Genomic DNA, 27,004 nt, shown 5'->3' with positions numbered 1-27,004 from the left:
GGATGTACACGGTGAGTGGTCGGGCACTGAGGAGTGCAGTAGAACAGAGGGATCTGGGAATACAGATACACAATTCCCTCAAAGTGGCATCACAGGTGGATAGGGTTGTAAAGGGAGCTTTTGGCATATTGACCTTCGTAAATCAAAGTATTGAGTACAGGAGTTGGGATGTTATGGTAAAGTTGTATCAGACATTGGTGAGGCATTTGGAGTATCGTGTGCAGTTTTGGTCATCGAATTACAGAAAAGATATTAAAAAGATTGAAAGAGTGCAAAGGTTTACTCCCTAACTCCCTGAACTCTCCCTGCAGGACCTCCTCAATCTTCCTACCCACGACATTGGTCACGGCATGGACCACAACACCTGACTGCTCACCCTCCCTCCTGAGAATGACGTGAATTCGATCTGAGATATCTCAAACCCTGGCACTAGGGAGGCAACTTACCATCTGGGACACTCGATCTCTTCCACAGAACCTCTTATCTGACCCCCTAACTATGGAAACCCCTATCACTACAGCTCGCCCCCTCTCCTCCCTTCCCTTCTTAGCCACAGGTCCAGACTCTGTGCCAGTGACTTGATCGCTGTGCCTTGTCCCCCCCCCCCAACGGTATCCAAAATGGTGTACTTGTTATTGAAGGGGACGGTCACAGGGGTCCCCTTCACTGCCTGCCTGTTCCTTTTTCTTCTCCTGACTGTCACCCACCTATCCACCTCCAGCCTTCTAGATGTGATGGTGTCCCTGTAACTACCATCACCTCCTTTGCCTCCCGAATGATCCAGAGTTCATCCATCTCCAGCTCCAATTCCTTAACTCGGAATGTCAGGAGCTGCAGCTGGATGCACTTCTCACAGATGAGGTTGTTAGGGACACTGTTGGCCTCCGTGATGACCCACATCCTGCAAGGAGAGCATTCCCCTGCCTTGGATTACATTCGCACTCTCTATGAGTAGAGGAACAAAATATGATATCTAAAAGCCTGTCCTTTCCTGCACACATCAGTTGAATCCTTTTTGTTCCGTGAATAGGGTGGCCCTTTCGACTTCAATTCCAACTCTTCCTCACCTCTTACCTGTTCTCTCCAAAGCTTGTTGAGCCAAAGCCTTACCACTCTGGCTCAGCCCCCTCCAACAATGATCGCTCCCTCGATGACCACTCCACTACACAGTCCCTCACTTTTATAGGGACTCTCAGCTTCTTCCTCCAATTCTTCTGCGCTCCAGGGAATAAAGTCCTAACCTGTTTAACCTTTCCCTGTAACTCAGTTGCTGAAGTCCGGGCAGCATCCTAGTAAATCTTCTCTGCACTCTTATTGATATCTTTCCTGTAGTTCAGTGACCAAAACTCCACACACTACTCCATATTTGGCCTCACTAATGTATTCTACAACTTTATCCTAACATCCAAACTCCTGTACTCAATACTTTGATTTATGAAGGCCAATATGCCAAACGCTTTCTTTATAACCCTGTCCACCTGTGTCGTCACTTTCAGGGAATTATGTATCTGTATTCCCAGATCCCTCAGTTCTACCACACTCCTCAGTGCCCAAACATTTACCATGTACATCCTTTCTTGGCTTGTCCTTCCAAAATGCAACACCTTCCACTTGTCTGCATTAAATTCCATCTGCCATTTTTCAGCCCATTTTTCCATCTGGTCCAGATACTCTGCAAGCTTTAAAAATCTTCTTCGCTGTCCACAACGCCTCCAATCTTAGTGTCATCTGCAAACTTGCTAATCCAATTTACCACATTATCATCCAGATCATTGATATAGATGACCAACATCAATAGTCCCAGCACCAATCCCTGAGGCACCACGAATCACAGGCCTCCAGTCGGAGAAGCAATCATCCACCACTACTCTCTGGCTTCTTCCATCCAGCCATTGTCGAATCCACCACCACTTCACCATGAATACCGAGCGTCTGAACCTTCCTCACTAACCTCCCATGTGGGACATTGTCAAAGGCCTTACTAAAGTCCACGGAGACAACATCCACAGCCTTTCCTTCATTGACTTTCCTGGAAACCTCCTCAAAAAGACTCTATAAGATTGGTTAAACGTGCTCTACCAAGCACAAAGCCATGTTGACTAGCCCTAATCAGTCCCTGGTTATTCAAATAATTGTATATCCAATCTCTTCAAACATCTTCCATTAATTTACCTACTACTGGTGTCAGGCTCACCGGCCTGTAATTTCCAGGGTTACTTTGGGAACCTTTTTTAAACAACAGAACTGAACTAAACCAAACTTTCATTTTTGAAAGATGCCTCATGACAGATTCTTTTAAATGATTCTGATTGAAAAACAGCATTGAGACAAATTTGGAGTTTTGTGTGCAGTTTTGATCACCTAACTACAAGAAAGTTATCAATAAGATTGAAAGAGAGCAGAGAATTCACAAGGATGTTGCCAGGACTTGAGGAATTGGGTTATAGGGGAAGGCTAACCAGGTTAAGATTTTATTCCCTGGAACAAGGGGAGATTTGATAGAGGTATTTAAAATTATGAGGGGGACAGACAGAATAAATGTAGATAGGCTTTTCCCACTGAGTGTGGGTGAAATATAAACCAGAGGACATGGGTTAAGGGTGAAAGGGGAGAAGTTTAGGGGGAACATTTGGAGGAAGTTCTTCACACAGAGAGTGGTGGGGGTGTGGAATGAGCTGAAGCAGCTCGACTTTGACATTAGAACATTTGGATGGGTACATCGATGGGAGAGGTATGGAGGGATATGAACAGTGCAGGGGCTCAGCAGTATAATAATCCGGCATGGACCAGATCGTGTGAAGAAACTGTTTCAGTCTTGTGGTCTGCCATGGTTCATCATGACAAGAAACAAATTAAACTCTCCTTGAGTGAAAAAAATGCATCTTCATACCTTCGTTGGTCATTTCCTGTGTGGAAGATGACGTTGCTGTTTTTGCCAGTTCATTTTCACGGATGATTTGATTGCGTAAAATGTTGGTGTCGAAGTCAAGGTTTTTACGCATCATGGAAGGCAGCCACTGCAGGACCAGGTCGAGCTTCTTCTCCATCAGCCTTTGGAGGTCCGATGCCAGCCTTCGATTCATGGGGGCGTCCACCACTCTCTTCTCTGCAAAGAGAAGTGAGACTGAACCTTGGCTCTGGGCGAGAGCACGCACTGGACATTCGGGCTTGGGCATATCCTGAGGGGCACAGCCAGAAGGCCATACCAATCTCTGAGGTCATCTAAGACCCTGCTTCCTATATCCTAACCCGCAGCAGGTCAGAGACCCAGCTCCGTCGTTTAAATTATAGTTAACATAAGAAACAGATTCAGATTTCAGAGTACATACACATCACATACGGGCAGCACGGTTGGCGTGGCGGTCAGCGCAATGCTGTTACAGCATCAGTGATCGGGACCGGGGTTCGAATCCCGTACTGTCCGTATGGAGTTTGTACGTTCTCCTCCTGGCTGCGTAGTGGTTGTAGGTTAATTAGGGTATTTTGCCTTGTGGGCCAGAAGGGCCTGTTACCATGCTGCATGTCTAAATTTAAATTTAAAATTCAGTGTAACTCTGTTACAGGCCCTTACGGCCCACGGGCCTGTGCCACCCAATTGACCTCCAACCCCCGCACATTTTTGAAGTTAGCAGGAAATCGGAGCACCCGGAGGAAACACACGCATGCACACACATACAAACTCCTTACAGACGGTGTCGGATTCGAACCCGAGTCGCTGGCGCTATAACCGTCATGCTAACCATGTCTCTCTTTTTTATTTTCCCTCCGCAGATACTGCCTGCCCGGCTGAGTATTCCCAGTTCTTTCATTTCTATTTAAAATTCTCATCCCAAATCCCTCCAGGTCTCATCCTTGCTTTTGCAATCTTTCTCCACCCAGTTATCTATCAAGATATCAATTCTGGAGTCTCCTCGAAAAACTCTCAAGATTCATTAACCATGTACAAAGCCATGCTACTTAATCAGCCCTTGGCCGTCCAAATAATTGTATAACCGATCTCTCTGAACACCCTCTAATAATTTACCTACTACTGACGTCAGGCTCACCGGCCTGTAATTTCCTGGTTTACTTTTGGAGCCTCCAATCCTCCGGTACCTCACCCATAGCTAAGGGCGTTTTAAACATTTCTGCCAGGACCCCTGTAATTTCTTCACTTGTCTCCCTCAAGAGCAGAGCAAATATCAGTCAGGTCCGGGGAATTTATTTACCTTTATTCGCTGTAAAGCAACAAGCACCTCCTCCTCCTTAATCTCCATATGTTCCATACCACTACTGTTTGTTTTCCTTCCTTCTTTAGGCACTATGTCAATTTCCTGAGTAAATACTTTTAAAAATCTCCCCCATCTCGTGAGGCTCCACACTTAGACGACCACTCTGATCTTCTAGGGGACCAATTTTGTCCCTTACTCTTAATATACTTTAGAAACCCTTCGCGTTTACCTTCACATTATCTGCCAAAGCAACCTCGTCTCTTATTTTTGCCTTCTTGCATTTTCTATACTCTTCCAGTACCTCATTAGATACTTATGGCTTATATTTGCTATACATCTCCCTCTTCTTAACCAGATCGACAATGTCCCTTGAAAACCAGGGTTCCTTGTGCCTGTTAGCTTTGCCTTTAATTCTGACAGGAACATGCAAACACTGCACTCTCAAAATGGCACCTTTGAAGGCCTTCCACTTACTAAACACATCCTTGCTAGAAAACAATTTTACCCAATCCATTCTTCCTAGATCCTTTCTCATTTCCACAACATTGGCCTTTTTCCAATTTAGAATCTCAACTCAGGGACCAGACCTATCCTTCTCCATAATTAACTTGAAACGAATGACATTATGGTCACCGGATCCAACATGTTCGCCTACACATAGTTCTGTCACCTGACCTGTCTTGTTCCCTAATGGGTGATCAAGTATTGCATCCTTTCTCATTGGTACCTCTATATATTGATTTAGAAAACTTTCCTGAACACATTTGACAAACTCCAAGCCATCCAGCCCTTTCACATATGGGAATCCCAGTCAATATGTGGAAAGTTAAAATCTCCAACTTTCCATCACCACTTTCTGCTTCTGTTATCTCTCTACAGATTAGCTCCTCCAATTCTTTTGGACTATTGGAACTAGGTGTGAGCATAGTTCAGCTTAGTGTAGAGTCACGGAACAGACTCGATGGGCCTAGTGGCCTACTTCTGTTCCTTTACCTTGTGATCTTTTGTGATCTTGGTCTATAATACACCCCTATCAGTGGGGTCACACATTATCCGTTCCTCAACTCCATCCATATGGCCTCTGTAGACAAACCCTCCTGGTTGTCCTGACTTCACACAGCTGAGATATTTTCCCTGACCAGCAAAGTCTCTCCTCCCCCTTTCATTCCTCCCCTCTATCACATCTAATAGCAAGAACATCATAATCCAACATGCCAATCCGTGCCTTAAGCTCATCTGCCTTTCTGAAATAAATACACCCGAGAACATTTCTATCACGTAAAAACCTCTGATTTTTGTCTACACATGCAGCCCTCGCATGACCTTCATCCTCCTGCACCTCACTAACTACTCTAGCAATCTAGTTCCCACCCCCCTGCCAATCTGGTTTAAACCCCCCCCCCCCCGGAGCAGCAGTAGCAAACCTACCCGCGAAGTACATGACCCCTCCAGTTCAGGTGCAAACAATCCCATCAGAACAGGTCCCACCTTCCCATGAAGCTCTCCCTCCTGCACGATCTCTTTAGTCATGTATTTAGCAGCATTAACTTCCTATTTCTCACCTCACTAGCACGTGGCACTGGTAGCTCTCCAGAGATTGCAACCCTGGAGGTCCTGTCCTTCAATTTTACACCTTACTCCCTAAACTCCCTTTGCAGGACCTCCCCACCCTTCCTACCCACCTCATTGGTCCACGACATCTGGCTGCTCATCCTCCTTCCTGAGAATACTGAGAACTCGATCTGAGATATTGCAGACCCTGGCACCAGGGAGGCAATAGACCATCCAGGATTCTCGATCTTTCTCACAGAACCTCTTATCTGTCCCCCTAACAATTGAATCCCCTATCGCTACTGCTCTCCTCTTTTCCCTCCTTCCTTTCTGAGCTGACGGTCCAGTCTCAGTGCCAGAGATGTGACCACTACAACATCCCTGTTAGCTCATCCCCCAAAACGGATTACTTATTGTTGATGGGAATAGCCACAGGGTGCTCTGCTCTCCCTGTCTATTCCCCTTCCCTCTCCTCTTTTTTTATAATTTTTTACTTAATACTTCACCGTGAATCATTTCAATTACAATATATAGAAACATTCATCATTAAAATATACAGTGATATATTTTCCCCCTTTCCCCTCACCCTCCCCACCTCCTATAACATAAAGCAAGAATAGAAGAAAGAAGAATAGACAATAAAAGAACACAAAAGAGAGAAAAAAATGAAAGAAATTGTGTCGTCCAGAATTCCAGATTTAAATATTGTCATGCTTGTATCTTATCTCTTTAAGAGATGGAGGTCTGAAATCGGCGGTTCCTAACATACTCTATGTATGGTTCCCAAATTTGTTCAAATAAAGTATGTTTGTCTTTTAGATTGTAGGTAATTTGTTCTAATGGGATACACTTGTTCATTTCTATGACCCATTGTTGTATTTTTAAGGTTGCCTCCGTTTTCCACGTTATTATTACACACTTTTTTGCTGCTGTTAGCATAATCCTGGTAAATCTTTTTCAGGTTCTGTCTAATTTTAAGCCTAATTCTTTGTCTTTTATGTTATTTAACAGGAAGATTTCTGGATCTTTAGGTATCTTATTTTTTGTAATTCTGCTTAATATTAAGTTTAAATCCTCCCAGAAAGTTTTCACTTTTGTACATGTCCAAGTTGTGTGTCTTATTGAGTCACCCATCTACCTGCCTCCTGAATTTTTGTGGGTGGCTGTCTGTCTGAAACTCCTCTCTTATCATCCCTCTACCTCTTGAATGATCCAGAGTTCATCCAGCTCCAGTTCCCCAACTTGGTTTGTCAGGAGCTGCAGATGGATGCACCTTTTGTAGGTGGGACAATTGTACTGTCCCAGATTTCCCACATCCTGCAATCGGGGCATTCCACTGCCCTAGCTGACTCCATTACCTACACCTAATTTAATTAAATAATTAAATTACCTTACCTGTCCTTGAGTTAATATTGAGTTCTCTGGTTTCCTTTAAACCCCCTCCCCCATCAGTCCCCCCCCACCCCGTCTTGTTTCCTCTAGATCTCTCTTATCCCTTTTCCCTCTGTCTCCTTTCACAGAGCCAAAATCCATTTTCATCTCTCCTTTATCACATCCAATTAACACCTATTGTTCATTGGTCTGGATTCCTGCCCTTCCCATTTTTCCCCACCCCTTAATCAGACACCTGCCTGCTTTTTGCTCCTTCCTTGAGGAAGGGCTCAGGCCCGAAACGTCGGTAATACATCTTTACCTCCTATGGATGCTGCGAGACCAGCTGAGACCCTCCTGCATTTACTCTGTGTTTTTTGAGACCATGATTCTGCAGTACAAGGGGTTGGTGAGACCACACTTGACGTACAATGTGTAGTTCTGGTCACCCAACCATAGGAAGGACAATAATAAATTGGAAGGGGGTGCAGAGGAGATTCACCAGAATGTTGTCGGACTGGACGGGTTGAGTTATAGGGAGATGATAGATAGGCTGGGGCTTTATTCACCAGAATGTTGCCGGGACTGGATGGGTTGAGTTATAGGGAGAGGGGAGAGGATGGGTAGGCTGGGCCTTTATTCACTAGAATATTGCTGGGACTGGACAGGTTGAATTATAGGGAAAGGATGGATAGGCTGGGCCTTTATTCACCAGAATATTGCCGGGACTGGACAGGTTGAATTATAGGGAAAGGATGGATAGGCTGGGCCTGTATTCACCAGAATGTTGCCGGGACTGGACGGGTTGATTTATAGGGAGAGGATGGATAGGCTGGGCCTTTATTCACCAGAGCTTAGGAGAATGAGGGGATGATCTAGAATGATTCCAGATTCTAGAACGTCGCCTGCGGGAGGCAAAGTTGGTATAACGGTGAGCAGAACTCTGTTACAGCATCAGTGGCCCATGGTTTGAATCTGGCGCTGCCTGTAACGAGTTTGCACATTCTCCCCATGTCGGTGTGGTTTTCCCCCAGGCACTCAGATTTCCTCCCACCGTTCAAAAATGTACAGGGGTTGTAGGTCAGTTAGGTAATTTGTCAGCACGGGCTTGTGGGCCGCAAGTGTCTGTTAACATGCTGTGGGCCAAAATTGAATTAAAATAGAACTAGAGGCAGGGGCATAAAAGGGAGAGGGGAGAGATTTAAGAGGGACTGAGGTCTATAAAATCATGGCATAGATGAAGTGAATGCTCACAGACTTTTTCCCAGGGCAGACGATTCCTGATCTCGAGGTGACTGGTTACAAGTGAGACGGGGAAGAGGTTTAAGGGGGGCAAGTTTTTCACTCAGAGGGCGTTCTGTATCTATAACAAGCTGCCAGAGGAAGCTGTAGAGGTGGGAAGAAGATTGTCGTTGGACAGAGTTATGGACATGAAGGCATTACAGTGGTTTTCAACCATTTTTCTTTACACTTACATCCACTTTAAGTAATCCCTACGCCATCGGTGCTCTGCTGCTTTTATTTGACATTAAATTAAAATTTTAAATTTAAATTAAAGCAGAAATGCAGAGAAATTTCTTCAGCCACAGGTGGCTGTGGAGGCCAGGTCGTTGGGTGTATTTAAGGCAGAGATTGGCAGATATTTGATTGGTCAGGGCATCAAGGGTTATGGGGAGAAGACAGGGGAGTGGGAGCTCATGATTGGAATGAAGGGGCAGGCTCGCTGGGCCAACGGGCCTAGCTCTGCTCCTATATTGTGATTTTGTGATCAAAAGAAGAGAAAATACCTGGGGTTCATCGCCCACTCAGAGATCTGATGACGGAGGGGAAGAAGCTGTTTTCAAACCATCGGGTTTAAGTGAAAGCAACGCTGGAGAAACTTAGCAGGTCAAACATACAGCAAAAGGTAAAGGCTTGAGCCCTTCATCGTAAAAATGTCCTCAGGTGTCCGAATAAAATGATAAGGGGGGAGGGGTGGTCGCAAAGGCAGGAGGTGATAGGTGGAGAAGGGAGGGAGAGGACAGCAGCCAGCAAGGGGAGGGGGGATGGCTGGGTGAACAGAGGGAGGAAAGGGGAGAGAGGGAAGAGGAGAGCAGGTCAGCAGAAACCGGAAAATCGACGTTAATGCCACCCGGGTGGAGGGCGCCCAGACAGAAAGTCAGGTGCTGTTCCTCCAATTTGTGGGTGGTCTTGGTGGGATAGAACATGAGGCCGTGGACGGTGTGTGAGTGTGGAAATGGGACACAGAACTGAAATGGTCGGCCACTGGGACGTCTCTGTCACTGGTGCGGATGGAGCGAAAGTGCTCAGCGAAGCGATCTCCCAGTCTGCGCCCAGTCTCTCTGATGTAGAGAAGGCCACAAAGGGAGCACCAGAGTGTTGCTTCACTTGAAAGGCCTGCTTGGGGAAATGTGGGTGCAAGTGTGGCACCTCCTGCAAGTCATAGGGGAAGGTGCTGAGGAGGCAAGACGATGGGTGAGGAGGAATGAGTGCACGAGGGAGTCACGGAGGGAGCAGAGAGGGGAGGAGAGAGGAAGATGTGTCTAGTGGTGCTATCCTGTTGTAAGTGCTGGAAATTCCAGAGGATAGTGTGTTGGACACGAAGGCTGATGGGGTGGTAGGCAAGGACGAGGGGGATTCTATGTTTGTTGTGTCTGGTGACAGAGGGGTCCAGGTAGATGAGCGGGAAATGGAGGAGATGCAAGTTAGAGCTGAGCTTGTGGAAGATGGCAAACATTTCAGAAGATCTGGACTGGAAAACCTCAATCTTGGGAGCAGATGCAGCGCAAACAGAGAAATCCTTGCGGGGGGAGAGGCAGGGTGCGAGGTGGTTGTGGGAGTTGGAGGGTTTGTAACATGTGTCAGTGAAAAGCTTGCCTCCCGAGATGGAGACAGAGATATCCAGGAAGGGGAGAGCATTGCTCGTCTTCAGGCTCTTGTACCTTCTTTGTGATGGCAGCAGTCTGGAGAAGGCATGGCTGGGGGAGGGGGGCAGCGGAGGGGTGAGGGTCCTTGACGGCAGAGGATGCTTTCTTGAGGCACCACCTCATAAAGATGTTGTGTTACTCTACAACTGATAAATTACCCGCTGCAGTCATGTCGGGCCTGTGCTTGGAGCGCTGCTCTTGCTGAGCCAGAAGGACAAGCTCATGTCGGTAGAGGTCAAATTTGTTTTCAAGTTCTTTGTATTTCTGCTCGGGCATCCAGTCCTTCGCCTCATTTATTCTGTAATTATAGATGCGCTTGTGCAGCTCGCTTTCTGTAACGGTAAGAACAAAGCACGTAGTTTACACAAAAGTGCTGGAGAAACTCAGCAGGCCACGCAACGTTCTTTATGGTTAAAGGGGGGCACAGTTAGTGTAGTGGTTAACGCAACGCTGTTACAGCACCCGGGCTCGAATCCCACGCTGTCTGTAAGGAGTTTGTACGTTCTCCCAGTGGCTGCGTGGGTTATCCCCGAGGGCTCCGGTTTCCTCCCATCATTCGAAACGTACTGGCGGGTGGAGGTCATTTGTGTGTAATTGGGTGGCACGGACTCATGGGCCGGAAGGGCCTGTTACCGGGCAGCATGTTTATCTAAATACAAAACTAATGTTTCTAAATTTTAAATCTAAATGTTATTTCTGGCCATTTAAACCCATGCCTCCCAATTACACCCAAATGTATGTGTTGGAGGGTGGAGGAAACCAGAATACTCGGAGGAAACCCACGCAGATATGGGAAGAGCGTACAAATTCCTTACAGACAGCGCAGGATTTGAACCCGGTTCACTGTCGCTGTAATGACATTACACTTACTGCACCAACTGGAGACATTCATCAAGGAGTGACCAAAGAGCAGGCAGGCGTATGAATAAAATATATGGGGGAAGGGGCGGGGGAGGAGCACAGGGTCACAGGTGAGTAAGGGTGGGAGCCACAGGAGAAAACAAACAAGTGATAGGGTGAGAAGATCGCTCTGAATGAGGAGGGAAGGGATAGGGATTTGGAGAAAAGGAGAGAGATGAGAGGGAGGGGAGAGAGAGAGGGGAGAGGGAGGGAGAGGGAGGGGGAGAGAGGGGGAGAGAGAGGGGGAGAGAGGGGCGATAGAGAGGGGATAGAGAGGGGAGAGAGGGAGAAAAGAGGGGGAAGAGAGGGGGAGAAACCGTGTAAGAGATTCGGGCGGCCGATGGTTTGGGCTGGACGCTACGGAGGCTGCAGGAGCACTGGAGGCGAATCCACGGACAGTCGGTGACGCTGGGGGTCTCCCTTTTGCTTCCCTCCATGCTGACGATAAAAATCTTTATCTTCCTTACGACAAACTCGAGGAAATTTCATGTAATATTACATTTCCTCCTTTTATTAAATGAGAATAAAAGAATCTTGCATTTTAAACATGGAAAGAGTCACCAAAGTGGTGGAGGCAGGGGACCTTGGCTTCCTTTAAGAACCACTTGGACAACTCCTTGGGTGGGAGGGGATTGGAGGGGTCTCGGCCTGATGCACACAGTGGGGCGAAAGCAGGAGGGCTCGTTGTTCAGCTTGGACGTTCTGGGCTTGTGGGACTGTTTCCATTACTCTAAATGCACAGCTAAGTAGGGTAGAGAGGAGGAGAACTTATCAGAGCAGGAATCCCGCTGTTATCAACAGCCCTGCCATGGGGAGCGGAGACATCGCCCAACCCCGTGGGGACAAACTGCCCAGTTCTCTTTCTTACAGCCCCCTACAGGCTTTAAATGGCCTGTTAAAGGAGCAGACCATGGCTCATTTAAAACTCTGCGGCCACAGGGTCTGGGCTAAAGATGGCAGCGCCTGTGCTCAGCCGTGGCCACAAGGGGTTGCCGACTCCGGTGGGGAGGAGCAATGAACCAGCTCAGGGCACCAGAAACAGGGAGAGAAGCCCCCATTGAGAAGGAGAAGTAGAGGCGACGACCCTAAAGATGGTGACCACGGTGTCAGGCCAGAGAGGGGTTCTGTATCTGAAAGACACTGCAAGATGTGAGCAACTGGCAGGCGAGGAACCAACGCAGGGTACGGGGCTACTGGAGACTGGCTCGTGAGAACCAGGAATCGGATCCGGGATTCAAGATGGCACTGAGGGCAAGAAGGGCTCTCAAAGGGGCCCCAGCTACTAAGGGCTTCCTGATCACGTCGGAGGTTCAGATCCGGAGCTCGGGCAGCCGATAGATTGAACGGGGATCTGTGCACCTGTAGAGGTTGCAGGAATCCACGGACACTCAGTGTCTCTGAATCAGTGGTTCTCAACCTTTTTCTTTCCACTCACATTCCACTTTAAGTAATCCCTGTGCCATCGGTGCTCTGTGATTAGTAAGGGATTGTTTAAGGTGGGATGTGGGTGGGAAGGGAAGGTTAAGAATCACTGCTCTGGACCCAATTGTTACTGAAATATTGAGAAAAATTGTCTTTGGCCCATTTCCTTTGGAGTTCTGAAACCGTACACATAACGAGTCAATTAGGAACAATTAAAACAGGGGTTTTCAACCTTTTTCTTCCCACACACATCCCACCTTAAGCGATCCCTTACAAATCACAGAGCACCAATGGCTGAGGGATTACTTAAAGTGGGATGTGAGTGGAAAGAAAAAGGTTGAGAACCACTGGTCTGAAGGGACTCCCTTTTGCTTCTCTTTCTCTAACTAAGGGGGCTGAACAATACTCAGTAATTTCTTGTAATATTACATTTCTGTTTTATTACATGACAATAAACAGCATCTGTTCCAAAAGAAATGCAGAACTTACCAGGTGGGAGTGTGGCAGCGCTAGGAGAGACAGCAATTCCAAGTTCGGTGAAAAATTCCTGTACTCTCTGAGTGTAGTCTATAAAATGAAGGAAAATATTCAGTTCATTCTCTGGCACAAGCAACTGGAGTTAATTGGTATTTCTATTTGGAATTTTCACGACACAGATATTGAATTCCCCACTCAGTTAAAACTGGCCTCCTTCCCTCTCCACTCGGCCTCAAGCTGAAACATCGACCCTTCCTTTCCCTCCATGGATGCTGACTGGAAAGGTGAGCACCTTCTTCAGCTGGTTTCGTTGACACTAATATTGGAGGCATTGTGGACAGCAAGGAAAGATTTCAAAGCTTCCAGAGGGACCATTGCCAGCTGGGAAAGTGGGCTGAAAAGTGGCAGATGGAATTTAATGCGGACAAGTGTGAGGTGTTGCATTTTGGAAGGACAAACCAAAAAAGGATGTACATGGTAAATGTTTGGGCACTGAGGAGTGTGGTAGAACTGAGGGATCTGGGAATACAGATACATAATTCCCTGAAAGTGACATCTCAGGTGGACAGGGTTGTAAAGGGAGCTTTTGGCATATTGGCCTTCATATATCAAAGTGTTGAGTACAGGAGCTGGGATGTTATGATGAAGTTGTACAATACGTTGGTGAAGCCAAATTTGGAATATTATTGGCAGTTTTGGTCACCAAACTACTGGAAATATATTAATAAGATTGAAAGAGTGCAGAGAAGATTTACTAGGATGTTGCCCGGACTACAGGAACTGAGTTACAGGGAAAGGTTAAACAGGTTAGGACTTTATTCCCTGGAGCATAGAAGAATGAGGGGAAATTTGATAGAGGTATTTAAAATTATGAGGGAGATAGACAGACAGGCTTTTTCCACTGAAGGTAGGTGAGATACAAACCAGAGAACATGGGTTAAGAGTGAAAGGGAACATTAGGGAGAACTCCTTCACACAGAGAGTGGTGGGGGTGTGGAACAAGCTGCCAGCTGAAGTGGTGAATGTGGGCTCAATTTTAACATTTAAGAGGAATTTGGACAGGTACATGGATGGGAGAGGTATGGAGGGCTATGGACTGGGTACAGTTAAGTGGGTCAAGGCAGAATAATATTTCAGCACAGACTAGAGGGGCAAAAGAACATTACTGCACAGAAAACAGGCTCTATGGTTCTATATGTCTCCCATTCCCCCAGTTGACACCTTCGATCCTTCATCCTTTCCCTTGTCTCACACCCCCTTTCTCCCCTCCCCAGTTAAAACCATCCCTCTCCACTCATTCTCGATGAAGGGGATCCCCTCCTGCAGCTCATTTCATTTCCCTGGACTCTAGTTTCTGCATTCTCCTGCATCTCCCATGCAGACTGGTCTTCCGCAGCATTTGTCCCTTGACCCGTGCCTTCCAGATCTCTTCCTCTGTCTCTCCTTCCTTTCCCACCACCCCCCCCCCCCCCCACCACCCGTCTCCTCACCCAAGTTCATTTCCTGCTGTTCTAGTTTCAGCGCAGCAGGACACCGTCCCACCCCACTCCCGCCCAGGTGGGCTTTTCTCAACCCAACCTCCACAGAATTGTGCGTAGGTGAGTTGGATCCAGCAGCAATAGGATCAACTTTTCCGGTATCTGCTAAACCTTCCCTCCTTCCCTTCCCAATTCTCCTCCCTCCTTTCACCCAGCCATCCCTCCTCCCCCTCCACAATTGCTGCTGTCCTCTCCCTCCCTTCACCTATCACCTCCCACCTTTGAAACCACCCCTCCCCCCCTACCCTTTTGTTCGGTAGCCCGCCGACATTTTTCCAAACATCGATGAGGGGTTCAAGCCCGAAACGTTTGTTAAGTATTCTTATCTTTGGCACATAGAGAGCACTGCTTGATCTGCCTAGTTTCTCTGGCTTTTTCCTTAAAAAAGGAATTTAGGGATATCGGGGAAAGATGGTGGAGTTGAGTCAATCATCAGATCAGCCATGATCTTATTGAACGGTGGAGCGGGCTCGACAGGCCAGATGGCCGACTCCTGCTCCTGTTTCTTGTGTTATGTTCTTATGTTGTGTTTTTATTCCACAGAAATTCACTAGAGTTTTGAAGGATGAAGGGGGGGATCTATTCAAAACATTCTCAATATCAAAAGGGCTGGACAGAGTAGATGTGGAGATGTTTCCAGTCAGTGGGACAGAGGGCACAGCCTCAGAATAAAAGGATGTCCCTTTAGAACAGTGATGAGGAGAGAAATTAATTCAGCCAGAGAGGGCAGTGAATCTGTGGAATTCGTTGCCATGGACAGCGGTGGAGGCCAGGTCATCGGGTAGATTTTAACCAGAGGTTGATGGGTCAAAGGTCATGGGGAGAATGAGGTGGAGAGGAAAATTAAATCAGCCATGATTCAAATAGAATTGCAGGCTCGATGGGCCAAATAGCTGAGTTCTGGTCTGGGCAGCTGGAGAAAAGGGGTAGGGAAAGAGAGGGGTCGGGGTGTGTGCTGGACGGGATGCAATGGTGGGGTTAAACACTATTCTCAACCTTTTTCTTTCCACTCACATGCCACCTCAAGTAATTCCCTTACTAACCACAGAGCACCTACAGCATAGGATGCCAATGGTGCTCTGTGGTCAGTAAGGGATCATTTAAGGTGGCATGTGAGTGGTTAAAAAAAATGGTAAAAAACACTAGTGTAGATTAACCCAGAACTGAGATTTCAAGGCAGGCTCATGAATAGGAACACAGGTGTAGCTGGTCAACGCATCGTGATTAAATATTTTCATATCCCTGCTCCCGCACCATCTCTCCGGCCACAGATTCACTGAGATAGTAGCATGGGTTTGTTAGACTGAATGGCCCTCCCTTCTGTAACCGCCCAGTGGGACTTTGCAGATCTACGGCTTTTCCGACTTACTCTGGTCACAGGGGAGATCTGTGGATAAGTCTGTTGGCAAAAAAAAAGATGTGTTAAAAAAATCAGGTATTAAAATTCAGCAGGTACAGAAAATACAGATTTGTTCTATTGCTGGATAGACTTGGGCCGATCAGGCTGTGGGATGGATGAACAGTATCCGGTAACCAAGTAAATCATCTCAAAATATTTAAATATATTTATTTTAAATTACATTTTTATGTCTTCTTTCTTTGGCTTGGCTTCGCGGACGAAGATTTATGGAGGGGTAATGTCCACGTCAGCTGCAGGCTCGTTTGTGGCTGACAAGTCCGATGCGGGACAGGCAGACACGGTTGCAGCGGTTGCAAGGGAAAATTGGTGGGTTGGGATGGGTGTTGGGTTTTTCCTCCTTTGTCTTTTGTCAGTGAGGTGGGCTCTGCGGTCTTCTTCAAAGGAGGTTGCTGCCTGCCGAACTGTGAGGCGCCAAGATGCACGGTTTGAGGCGATATCAGCCCACTGGCGGTGGTCAATGTGGCAGGCACCAAGAGCTTTCTTTAGGCAGTCCTTGTACCTCTTCTTTGGTGCACCTCTGTCTCGGTGGCCAGTGAACACGATCTTGGGACCTATCCAGCGCAGTTGGATCTTCAGCAGCGTGGATTCGATGCTGTCGGTTTCTGCCATCTCGAGTACTTCGATGTTAGGGATGAAGTCGCTCCAATGAATGTTGAGGATGGAGCGGAGACAACGCTGGTGGAAGCGTTCTAGGAGCCGTAGGTGATGCCGGTAGAGGACCCATGATTCGGAGCCGAACAGGAGTGTGGGTATGACAACGGCTCTGTATACGCTTATCTTTGTGCGGTTTTTCAGTTGGTTGTTTTTCCAGACTCTTTTGTGTAGTCTTCCAAAGGCGCTATTTGCCATGGCGAGACTGTTGTCTATCTCGTTGTCGATCCTTGCATCTGATGAAATGGTGCAGCCGAGATAGGTAAACTGGTTGACCGTTTTGAGATTTGTGTGCCCGATGGAGATGTGGGGGGGCTGGTAGTCATGGTGGGGAGCTGGCTGATGGAGGACCTCAGTTTTCTTCAGGCCGACTTCCAGGCCAAACATTTTGGCAGTTTCCGCAAAACAGGACGTCAAGCGCTGAAGAGCTGGCTCTGAATGGGCAACTAAAGCGGCATCGTCTGCAAAGAGTAGTTCACGGACAAGTTGCTCTTGTGTCTTGGTGTGAGCTTGCAGGCGCCTCAGATTGAAGAGACTGCCATCCTTGCGGTACCAGATGTAAACAGCGTCTTCATTTTTGAGTTCTTTCATGGCTTGCTATCCGGAATTCAAGCAACCAACAGCCGCAAATATAAACCAGCAACAAAAATCACGGAAAGTAACTAGGTAAGAATTATTGAAGTTTAAAATTGGCATGCCTCACTGTTAGTTTGCCAATCCAAGCAACACACAATTTAAGTTTGAGGCATACAGCACCGTAACAGGCCCACGAGTCCGTGCCGCCCAATTAACCTACAACCCCCTGTACGTTTCCCCAGGGAAAACCCATGCAGACACAAGGAGAATGTACCGCCTCTTACAGACAGCGCAAGATTTGCACCGTGGCCTGGAGGAACACTGTTTTGTCTGATTGTATTTGCAGAGACAGATGGTAATAAACTTGAACTTGAATGACCAGAGGTATTTTTCCCAGGGATGAAATGGCTAACATGAGGGGGCATAATTTTAAGATGCTTGGAACTAAATACAGAGGGGATGTAAGGCAAGTTTTTCACAAAGAAAGTGAGGAGTACATGGAATGAATTGCCAACAATATTCTTGTAAATCTCCTCTGCACTCTCTCTATTCTGTTTATATCCTTTCTATAAATCGGAGATCAAAACTGCACACAATATTCCAAATTTGGCCTCACCAATGCCTTATACAACTTCAACATGACATCCCAACTCCTGTACTCAATACTCTGATTTATGAAGGCCAACATACAAATGCTTTCTTCACCAACATGTAACTCAACTTTCAGGGAATTATGTTCCAGAATTCCTAAATCCCTTTGTCCTACTCCACTCCTCAATTGTCGGCCATTTAACGTGTATGACCTTCGCTGATTTGTCCTATCATAATGTAGACCCTCACATTTATCAGTATTAAACTCCATCTGCCATCTTGCAGCCCACTCTTCTAACCAGCCTATATCCCACTGCAAGCTTTGATAACCTTCCTCACTGTCCACAACAACCCCCAACCTTTGTATCATCTGCATACTTACTAATCCAATTTACCACCTATCATCCAGATCATTAATACATGACAAACAACAATGGACCTAGTACTGATCCCTGAGGCACTCCACTAGTCATTGGTCTCCAATTTGACAAACAATTTTCCACCACTACACTCTGGCATCTCCCATCCAACCATTGTTGAATCCATTTCACTACTTCAAGATTAATATTAATGCTTGAACCTTCCTAACTAACCCCTTATGTGGAACCTTGTCAAAGGCATTATTAAAGTCCATACAGGCAACATCCACAGCCTTCCCCTCGCCAACCTTCTTAGTGACCTCCTTGAAAAACTAAGATTTATTAAACATGATCTACCACGTACAAAACTGCATTGACTACTCCAATTCAATCCCTGTCTTTCCAAATAATTGTATATTCCATCTCTAAGAAAACTCTCCATTAATTTACCCACCACCGACTTCAGACTCACAGGCCTATAATTACCAGTTTTACTTTTGGAACTTTTTTAAACAGAGGAACAACATGAGCTACCCTCCAATCCTCCAGCACCTCCCCCGTGGCCAGTGACATTTTAAATATTTCTGTCAGAGCCCCCACTTTTTGTACGCTAACCTCCCTCAGGGTCCTAGGGAATATCTTGTCAGGACCTGGCAATTTATCTACCTTGATTCTCTTTAAAATAGCCACTTGTACCTCCTCATTAATCTGTATATGATCCATGACCTCACTACCAGATTTCCTTACTTCACCTGGCTCAATATTCCTCTCCTTAGTGAATACTGAAGAAAAAAATCATTTAAAATTCCCCCCATCTCTTCTGACCTCACATGTCCAACCCCTGTGATCCTCAAGGAGCCCAATTTTATCCCTCGCTATTCTTTTAATGTACCTGTAGAAATCCTTTGGATTTATTTTTACTTTCCCAGCCAAAGCAGCCTCATATCTCCTTTTAGCCTCTCTAACTTCTTTCTTAGGATTTTTTTCCCTCCTTATATTCCTCAAGCACCTCATCGATTCCCTGTTGTCCACATCCCTCTTCCTCTGAACCAAATTCCCAATATCCTTCAAAAAACAAGGTTCCTTATATTTTCCAATCGTTCCTTTAATCCTCACAGGGACAGACCGATTCTGTAACCTCAAAGTTCCCCCTTTGAATATCCTCCATTTATCTCTTACATCCTTCCCTGAAAATAAATTGTCCCAATCCACACCCACTAAATCCTTTCCCATCTCCTTGAAATTTGCCTTATTCCAAACAAGAATCTCAACCTTAGGCCCAGCCCTATCCTTCATTATTAACTCAAATAGAATAGTATTAGGATCTCTAGACCCAAAGTGTTCCCCAACACAAACCTCTGTCCCCTGACCTATCTCGTTCTTCTCTGTATTGATTTAGAAAACTTTCCTGAACACATTTGACCAACTCCAACCCATCCAGCCCTTTTACAGTACGAGCGTCCCAGTCAATGTGTGGAAAGTTAAAATCTCCTACAATCACCACCTTATGTTTACTACATATATATGCTATCTCCTTACAAATTTACTCCTCTAACTCCCTCAGCCCATCAGGTGGTCCCACTCTCATTAGTGTTTTCATGCCTTTCCCATTCCTGTTTCACCCAAACAGCCTGACTGAATGAGCCCTCCAATCTATCCCTGCCTTAGCCCCGCTGTAATGTTTTCTCTAAAAAGCCATGCAACTCCTCCACCTTTTCTCCACACCACCCCCCCCCCCCCCACTCCACCACCACCGCCCCATTCTATCACACCTAAAACAATGGAATCCTGGAACATTTAGCTGCCAATCATGCCCCTTCTGCAACCAAGTTTCACTGGTGTCCAGGCAGAAGGGGTTCTCCTCTCCTCTCTCTATAAACCCTTCATCTGAAGCAGCATGGAACCGAAAGGCTCTGGGCTGGAATAAACCAGTTAATCTCCATCCTGAGGAAGAGCTCAGGCCCAAAACGTCGGTGATATATCTTTACCTTCCACGGATGCTGCTGAGCTCCTCCAGCATTTCTGTATTTTTACTACAATCCCAGCGTCTGCACTTTTCATGTATCACTCAACTTAGGGCTTCGGTCTGTTTGGGAACCCCTGCTCTTTATAAAAGACTTTGACGAACAGGTGGAAGGGTGGGTCAGTCAGTTTGGATACGAAGGTTGATGGTGTTGTGGATGGTGCAGAAGGTTTTCAGAGATTACAATGGGATATAGATAGGATGCAGACTTGGGCGGAGATGTGGGAGATGAGTATAATCTGGATAAGTATAAAGTGATGCATTTTGGAAGGTCAAATTCGAAGGCAGAGTACAGGGTAAATGGTCGGAAACTTAATAGTACAGAAGGACAGAGGGACCTTGGGGTCGAAATCCATTGATCTTTCATGGTTGCCATGCAGGTTAATAAGGTTATGGGATGCTGGAGGATTGAGTTCAAGAGTTGCAAGGTCATGTTGCAGCTCAATAAATCTCTGGTTAGACCACACTTGGAACATTGTGTTCAGTTTTGGTCACCTTATTACGGGAAGGATGTGGAAGCTGTGGAGAGGGTGCAGAGGAGATTGACCAGGATGTTGCCTGGATTGGAGAATGTGTCTAATGAGGTAAGGTTAGCAGAGCTGGGACTGTCCTGTGCTAAATGTTCCAAGTTCCAATTCTGAGCATTAGATGACAAATTACTAGATTTATTGAATTTTAGCTGTGGTAATGGTGGCCCTGCCTCTGGTGCAGTCCTGGGAGAACTAGGAGCGGAGACACAATACCACTCTACAAGGTCCAACTGTCCCATTGTTCCACCGACAGCCCTATACCCAGGGAAGCAGAAACACAGCGATGCTCCACAGGGTTCTATCACCCAGTCCTTACCCCGAAGTCCTCGACCTAGGGCAACAGAGGCACCATGTTCCTCTGCAGGGTCTAACTGCCCAGTCTTGCATTCACAACCCATACCCAAGAAGGGGGGGGGGGGGGTGAGGAGAAGGAGGGGACACAGGGTTCATCCATTGGGTCCCGCTGTCCAGTCATTACGCTGTTGGCCCCCTACAACTTAAATGGCTGACAGGATGGGGCTAGTGGCATTTGTTCATGGAGGTCCATGCCCAAGATGGTAGCGCCCACGCTCAGCATTCCAAGCGACAAGGGTCACAGGCTCTGGGGGAGCAACGGGTGGCACAAGGCAGGGGAACATCCCTTTTCTCACTCTCAACCCCCCACCACCACCCAAGAAGTCTGAGAGAGGGAGCCTACAGAGGCAAAGGGGCTCGGTGATCGAAGGACTCACACCAGGCCCACCGGATGCTGGAGACCGGCTCGTGGGAACCAGGTATCCGTGAGGGTGCCGACAGTGAGAAGGACTCTCAAAGCCCCTCGTGTAGGAGCCAGGAACCAGGGGTTGAGGAGGGAGACTCAGTCACCTGGAGTTGGTTGGTCACTGCTGGACCAGACCGGAGGCCATGTGGCCAGAGAGGTCACAGGGGGGTGGGAGGCAGCAAATCCAGAGGAGGTGACACATTCCATGGACACTCAGCATCTCTGAAGGGACTCTCTTCTGCTTCCCCATTTCTCCTGGATGGTTGGCACTTTTTTACGTGGCTTCACAGGATAAAGGAAGGACAGCAATTTTTGTTGTGTTGTGGCAATACAGGAATACAGTAAAACCACTGATTATCTGGAATTCAAGCAACTGGAAAAAATATCGAGGAAAATAAATGAGTAAAAAACATGTTTAAAATTGGCCGTTGCCAATCACCCAACCACACAATCTCAAGCAAATGGAAAATACACTTATCCGGCATCTACCAATCCACATAGGTGTCGGACACCAGGGGTTTTCCTTTATTGCATCTTGAACATCGGCACACTACTGTCAAATGGCTTGTAATCATTGTGTAAAACAACCATTTGGTCTCAGTTGGGCAGCGTCACAGGCAACGGACAGCTTGTATCAGCACACATGATGAATCATTACACTGGACAACAGGTTTTTTTTCCCCAAAAGGTTTGCTTCCTGAACAAGGCACAGGGATTGCATTGGGCAACTTCAAGCTGGAAGCCAAGATAATTTCAGATTTGCTGCATCATGTAGGAAGTTGGAGAAACATTACGTTAAATTTTATTGAATTTAACATTGCATAATGATGTCAAGCCAGGCCCTCCAGTTGACTGCACACGTAGCACAACAAATGTTAGGGCTCGTCTTCAGCACCAGTTTTACAACCCAAGTGGAGTTCATTGGCTTTCTTAATAAGTGCAGTTTTTTAAGCCTTAAACCAGTGGTTCTCATACTTTATCTTTCCACTCACATCCTACTTTAAGTAATCCCCGTGCCATCGGTGCAATGTGATTAGTAAGGGATTGCTTAAGGTGGGATGTGGGTGGGAAGGGAAGGTTGAGAATCACTGCTCTAGACCCAATTGTAACTGAAATATTTGGTTTGAGAAAAATTGTCATTGGCCCATTTCCTTTGGAGTTCTGAAACCGTGCACATAACGAGTCAATGAGGGACGATTAAAACAGGGGTTTTCAAACGTTTTCTTTCCACTCACATCCCACCTTCAACAATCCCTTACTAATCACAAAGGACCAATGGCACAGGGATTACTTAAAGTGGGATGCGAGTGGGAAGAAAAAGGTTGAGAACCACTGCCTTAAACAGATACTTGCCACAAATGTAACAGAGCACCACCGCTGTGGCTGCGTTGACGAGACATTTCAGCTGCATTGAATCTTCCTGAGGACAATAAATGCTGCTGTTAAGTGTGCTCACTCGGCTATTGCCTGAAGAACACGTGCATCAACATGCACTCAGTCTGTATCAACATGATGCACAGCAACTGTATACGTGAGCTGCTTTTATACCCTGTCTGCATCTATCCGGCCAAAGCATACTCAGGCCCAAGACAACATTTGTACTGCACCTGCATTGACTGCATGCCCAGGCATACTTGGGCTGACCAAAACAGCTTGCTTTCTGGGCAATAAACTAGTAAACTTAAAATATACAATAGGAAATCACAAAAACAGGCCATGTTTTAAAAAGACAGGATGTGATAGGAAACTTTTAAGTCAATTTCCGTCAGCCCAAAATCCATAAAATACATCCAAAAGTGTTTAGGAAGCACAATCTTTGTTGTCCAATATTATCAGATCTTTCACATTCTTCTTCGACTCACCAAGTATTTGCACATCGTCCAAAATACCTCCTGTCAACAGAGAACAAATGTCTTTAGTACAGATCTTGAGCATCAAAAGACTTCTGAAATGCCGTAATGGCGTAAGATGGTTATCACATGAAAATTTTCCCTGTGATGCTGCCGCAAGGAAGAATTTAAGTGCATCTGTATGCATGCATGCGACATTAAACTCTCTCAATAGGAGCAGGAGTTGGCCATCCGACCTGTCAAGCCTGCTCCACCGTTCAATAGGATCATGGCTGACCGGACTATGGACTTGGCTCCATCTACCAGCCTGTTGTCCATAAGCTTAATTCCTTAACTGAAGTGCAGAGGTATCTGGGAGTCAAGGTCCATTGATCATTGGAAGTGTCCACACAAGAAGGTGTATCGGGGTGGGCAATCTTTTAGACATACAGCACAATAACAGGCCATTTCAGCCCACAAGTCCATGTTTCCCAACTAACCTACACCCCCGGTTCATACCTACAGGCTGAAATGGCCTGTTACCATCCTGTATGTCTAAATTAAAAGGTTGCCCACCCCTACCGTATGGTGTGCTTAGCTTCAATGGGTGGGCTGCTGTATAGAAAAGGAAGGAGGTCAGGTTGCAGCAATGTCAAATTTTGGTGAGGCCACTCTTGGAACACTGTGTCAGCCCATTTGAAATTTAAATTTAGACACACAGCACAGCGACAGGCCCTTTTGGCCCATGAGCCCGTGCCGCCCAATTACACTCAATAATTACCCTTCATCCCAGGTAAATTTTTGGAGGGTGGGAGGAAAACGGAGCACACAGAGGAAACCCATGCAGACACGGGGAGAACAGACCAACTCTTTGCAAACAATGCCGGATTCAAACCTCAGTGACTGGTGCTTTCACAGCGTTGCGCTAACCACTGGGCTAACCGCTCAGCCCTGGTTAACAAGGACAAACTGGGGTGGGACATAAATGGTCGGTCACTGAGGAGTGCGGTAAGAACAGAGGGATCTGGGAATACAGATACACAATTCCCTGAAAATGGCATCACACATAAACAGGGTTGGCACCTTGGTTTTCATAAATCAAAATATTTAATGCAGGAGTTGGGATGTTATGGTCAAGTTGTACAAGTCATTGGTGAAGCCAAATTTGGAGTATTGTGTGCAGTTTTGGTCACCGAACTACAGGAAAGATATCAATAAGATAGAAAGAGGGCAGAGAAGATTTACTAGGATGTTGCCCAGACTTCAGGAACTGAGTTACAGGAAAAGGTTAAACAGGTGAGGACTTTATTCCCTGGAGCGTAGAAAAATGAGGGGAGAATTGATCGAGGTATTTAAAATTATGAGGGGGACAGACAGAGTAAATGTGGATCGGATTTTTCCCACTGAGAGTAAGTGAGGTAAAAACCAGAGGACATGGATTAAGGGTGAAGGGGGAAAAGTTTAGGGGAAATTCTTCGAACAGAGAGTGGTGGGGGTGTGGATGGGGAGGTGAAGGGGACATCAGGGAGAATGTCTTCGCACAGAGTAGTGGGAGAGTAGAATGACTGGCCAGCTGAAGTGGTGAATGCGGGCTCAACTTTAAAATTTGGACAGGCACATGGATGAGAGGGGTATAGAGGGATATGGAATGGGTGCGAGTCAAACAGAATAATAGTTTGTCAATGTAACCCCAATGCTTGAGGAAGAGCTCAGGCCCGAAACATCGGTAATATATCTTTACCCCCCCCCCCCCCCCCATGGACGCCTTGAGACCAGCTGAGTTCCTCCATCATTTCTATATTTTAACTACAATCACAGTGTCTACAGACGTTCGCCTTTCACTCCTGAATAACAGTTCGGCACAGACTAGAAGGGCCAAAGGGCCTGTTGCTGTTCTGTAATGTTTGATGATTGCATGTTTCTACAGATAGGAAGGGTTTTGAGAGATAAGGGCCAAATGCAGGCCGGTGGGAGTGGGTGGCACATTTAGGTTGGCATGGGTGGGGTAGGCCGAAGGGCCTACTGCCACGCTGCGTGACCATCAAGCAACCACCAAAAGGAAAGCCCAGCTTACTAACCGGTCGGAGAAGATGCTGCCTCGCGGGATTGAGAAGGTGAAGGTAAGATGATGGCAGCAGTTTCTGTGTGGACAAAGTAGTAAAGGCCTGTTAGCAGCAGCCCCCGAATGCTGCCCGCCCAAGAGCCGGTGGGTACTCACCAGTTGGGCTCGTTGGAGCCGAGTCCTGAGGCGGTGCAGGGTTTTCTGAGTCACCGACCATCTTTTCCTGCTCCTCTGCTTTGAGGGCGGTTGTCTAAAAGCACAAGGTGAGCAACCTTGCCCTTCGATGTCAACCCAAGGCTTTGTGACACGCAGGACAATGTGTGATGTAATCCTGTTGTCAGCATTGCACATTGCTTCACTGAGTGAATAATTCGGTCTTTCATGCGAACGATCACCAGGGGTAATTGGAAACAATTTTAAAAAATCGGGGGGCAAAAGTAGTATCCAAAAGGCTTGGTTGAGGAAGGTGTTTTGGGCATAACTGACAGTTCGAATCAGAATTTTGTGTTATGAATAAGTCACGAAATCCGTTCTTTCACAGCAGATCACAGGGCGAGCATTTATATAAACCACCTTGCAACAATAAATAAAAATAGTGCACGAGAAGTCAGGCAGTGTCTGTGGTTCATTGATCATTTCGGAATCCAATGGCAGCGGGGAAGAAGCTGTCCTTGTGCCGCTGAGTGCTCGTCTTTAGGCTCCTGTACCTTTTCCCCAATGGTAGCAGAGTGAAGGGGGCATGGCCTGGGGGTGGGGTCTTTGAGGATAAAGGCTGCTTTCTTAAGACACCGCCTCTTGTAGATATCCTCGATGGAGTGAAGTCTGGGGCCTGTGTCGTCACAGGCCGAGTTAACAACCCTCTGGAGTTTATTCTTGTCCTGAGAGTTGGCGCCTCCATACCAGGCATTGACGCAACCAGCCTGAATGCTCTCCATGGTTCACCTGTAGAAGTTTATGCGAGTCTTCGGTGGCGTAACGAACCTCCTCAGACACCTCGCAAAGCATAGCCGCTGGTGAGCCTTCTTTGTGATTGCATCAACATGGAGGCTTCATGACAGAGCCTCGGAGATGTTGACACCCAGGAATTTGAGGTTCTAGACCATCTCCACTGATGAGCCTTCGATGTGGACTGGGTCGTCTTCCCCTGACTTTCCCCTGACGTCCACAATCGTCTCCCTGGTTTTGCTGACGTTGAGCACAAGGTTGTTGTTGTGACACCACTCAACAAGCTGACATATCTTCCTCCTGTACACTTCCTCATTTTGGACAACAGAGAATTGGGTGGAATGACAGATGGGTCCTTCCATAAGAACATAAGAAATAGGAGCAGGAATAGGGCAATCCGGCCAGTCGAGCCTGCTCCGCCATTCAACGAGATGTGATGATCGGCTCATCTCCACCTATCTGCCTTTTCCCCATAATTCCTTCATTCCACTACTAACTAAAAATCTACCCAGAAGTAAAACACGAAAGTCTTCAGACATCTTGGTTGAAGTAAAAACACAATGTTGGAGAAACTTAGCAGGTCAGTGTCCTTTACGCTCTGGCTGGGGCCAAGGTGAGCGTACCGTGATGAAGGCTTCGAGCCTGAATCCTTGGGTATGTATCTTTACCTTTACTCTGTGAACTGTTCGACCTGCTGAGTGTTTGAAAATCGATCCAGCCTTGCCCCTTCCTCTTCCTTCCCCTCAACATTTTATTCAGACTTATACCACGACAAAGGGCTCAGGGCCAAATTAGGTCCTGTTTACTTCCTTTGGACGCTGCGTGACCTGCTGAGTTTCTCCAGAATGGTTACGTAGTGCA

General features: G+C 46.7%; 1 protein-coding gene across 29 annotated transcripts in view; it reads right to left on the bottom strand.

Annotated features, from left to right (window-relative positions):
• LOC138751964 (trichohyalin-like) overlaps window positions 1-25,471 on the bottom strand; it is a 122,671-nt gene extending 97,200 nt beyond the window's left edge. For 25 of the 29 annotated variants that reach the window (XM_069915010.1, XM_069915026.1, XM_069915027.1 and 22 more), the window contains exons 1-6: window positions 25,355-25,470; window positions 23,170-23,199; window positions 15,767-15,796; window positions 12,872-12,949; window positions 10,219-10,392; window positions 2,891-3,106 (exon numbers count right to left, since the gene is read on the bottom strand). In XM_069915010.1, the coding sequence (XP_069771111.1) occupies window positions 2,891-3,106; window positions 10,219-10,392; window positions 12,872-12,949; window positions 15,767-15,796; window positions 23,170-23,199; window positions 25,355-25,415 (589 nt within the window). In that variant the 5' untranslated portion in view covers window positions 25,416-25,470. Of the gene's footprint in view, window positions 1-2,890; window positions 3,107-10,218; window positions 10,393-12,871; window positions 12,950-15,651; window positions 15,738-15,766; window positions 15,797-23,169; window positions 23,200-25,354 lie in introns of those variants that run through there. The other 4 variants (XM_069915040.1, XM_069915038.1, XM_069915039.1 and 1 more) reach the window with 2 other exon arrangements.
• Between the last annotated feature and the right edge of the window lie 1,533 nt (window positions 25,472-27,004).

The sequence above is a fragment of the Narcine bancroftii genome, chromosome 1 (assembly GCF_036971445.1).
Source record: "Narcine bancroftii isolate sNarBan1 chromosome 1, sNarBan1.hap1, whole genome shotgun sequence".
Lineage (NCBI taxonomy): Eukaryota > Metazoa > Chordata > Chondrichthyes > Torpediniformes > Narcinidae > Narcine > Narcine bancroftii.
Note: the sequence above shows the minus strand (reverse complement) of the source record. Positions and strands in the feature narration are given on the sequence as shown.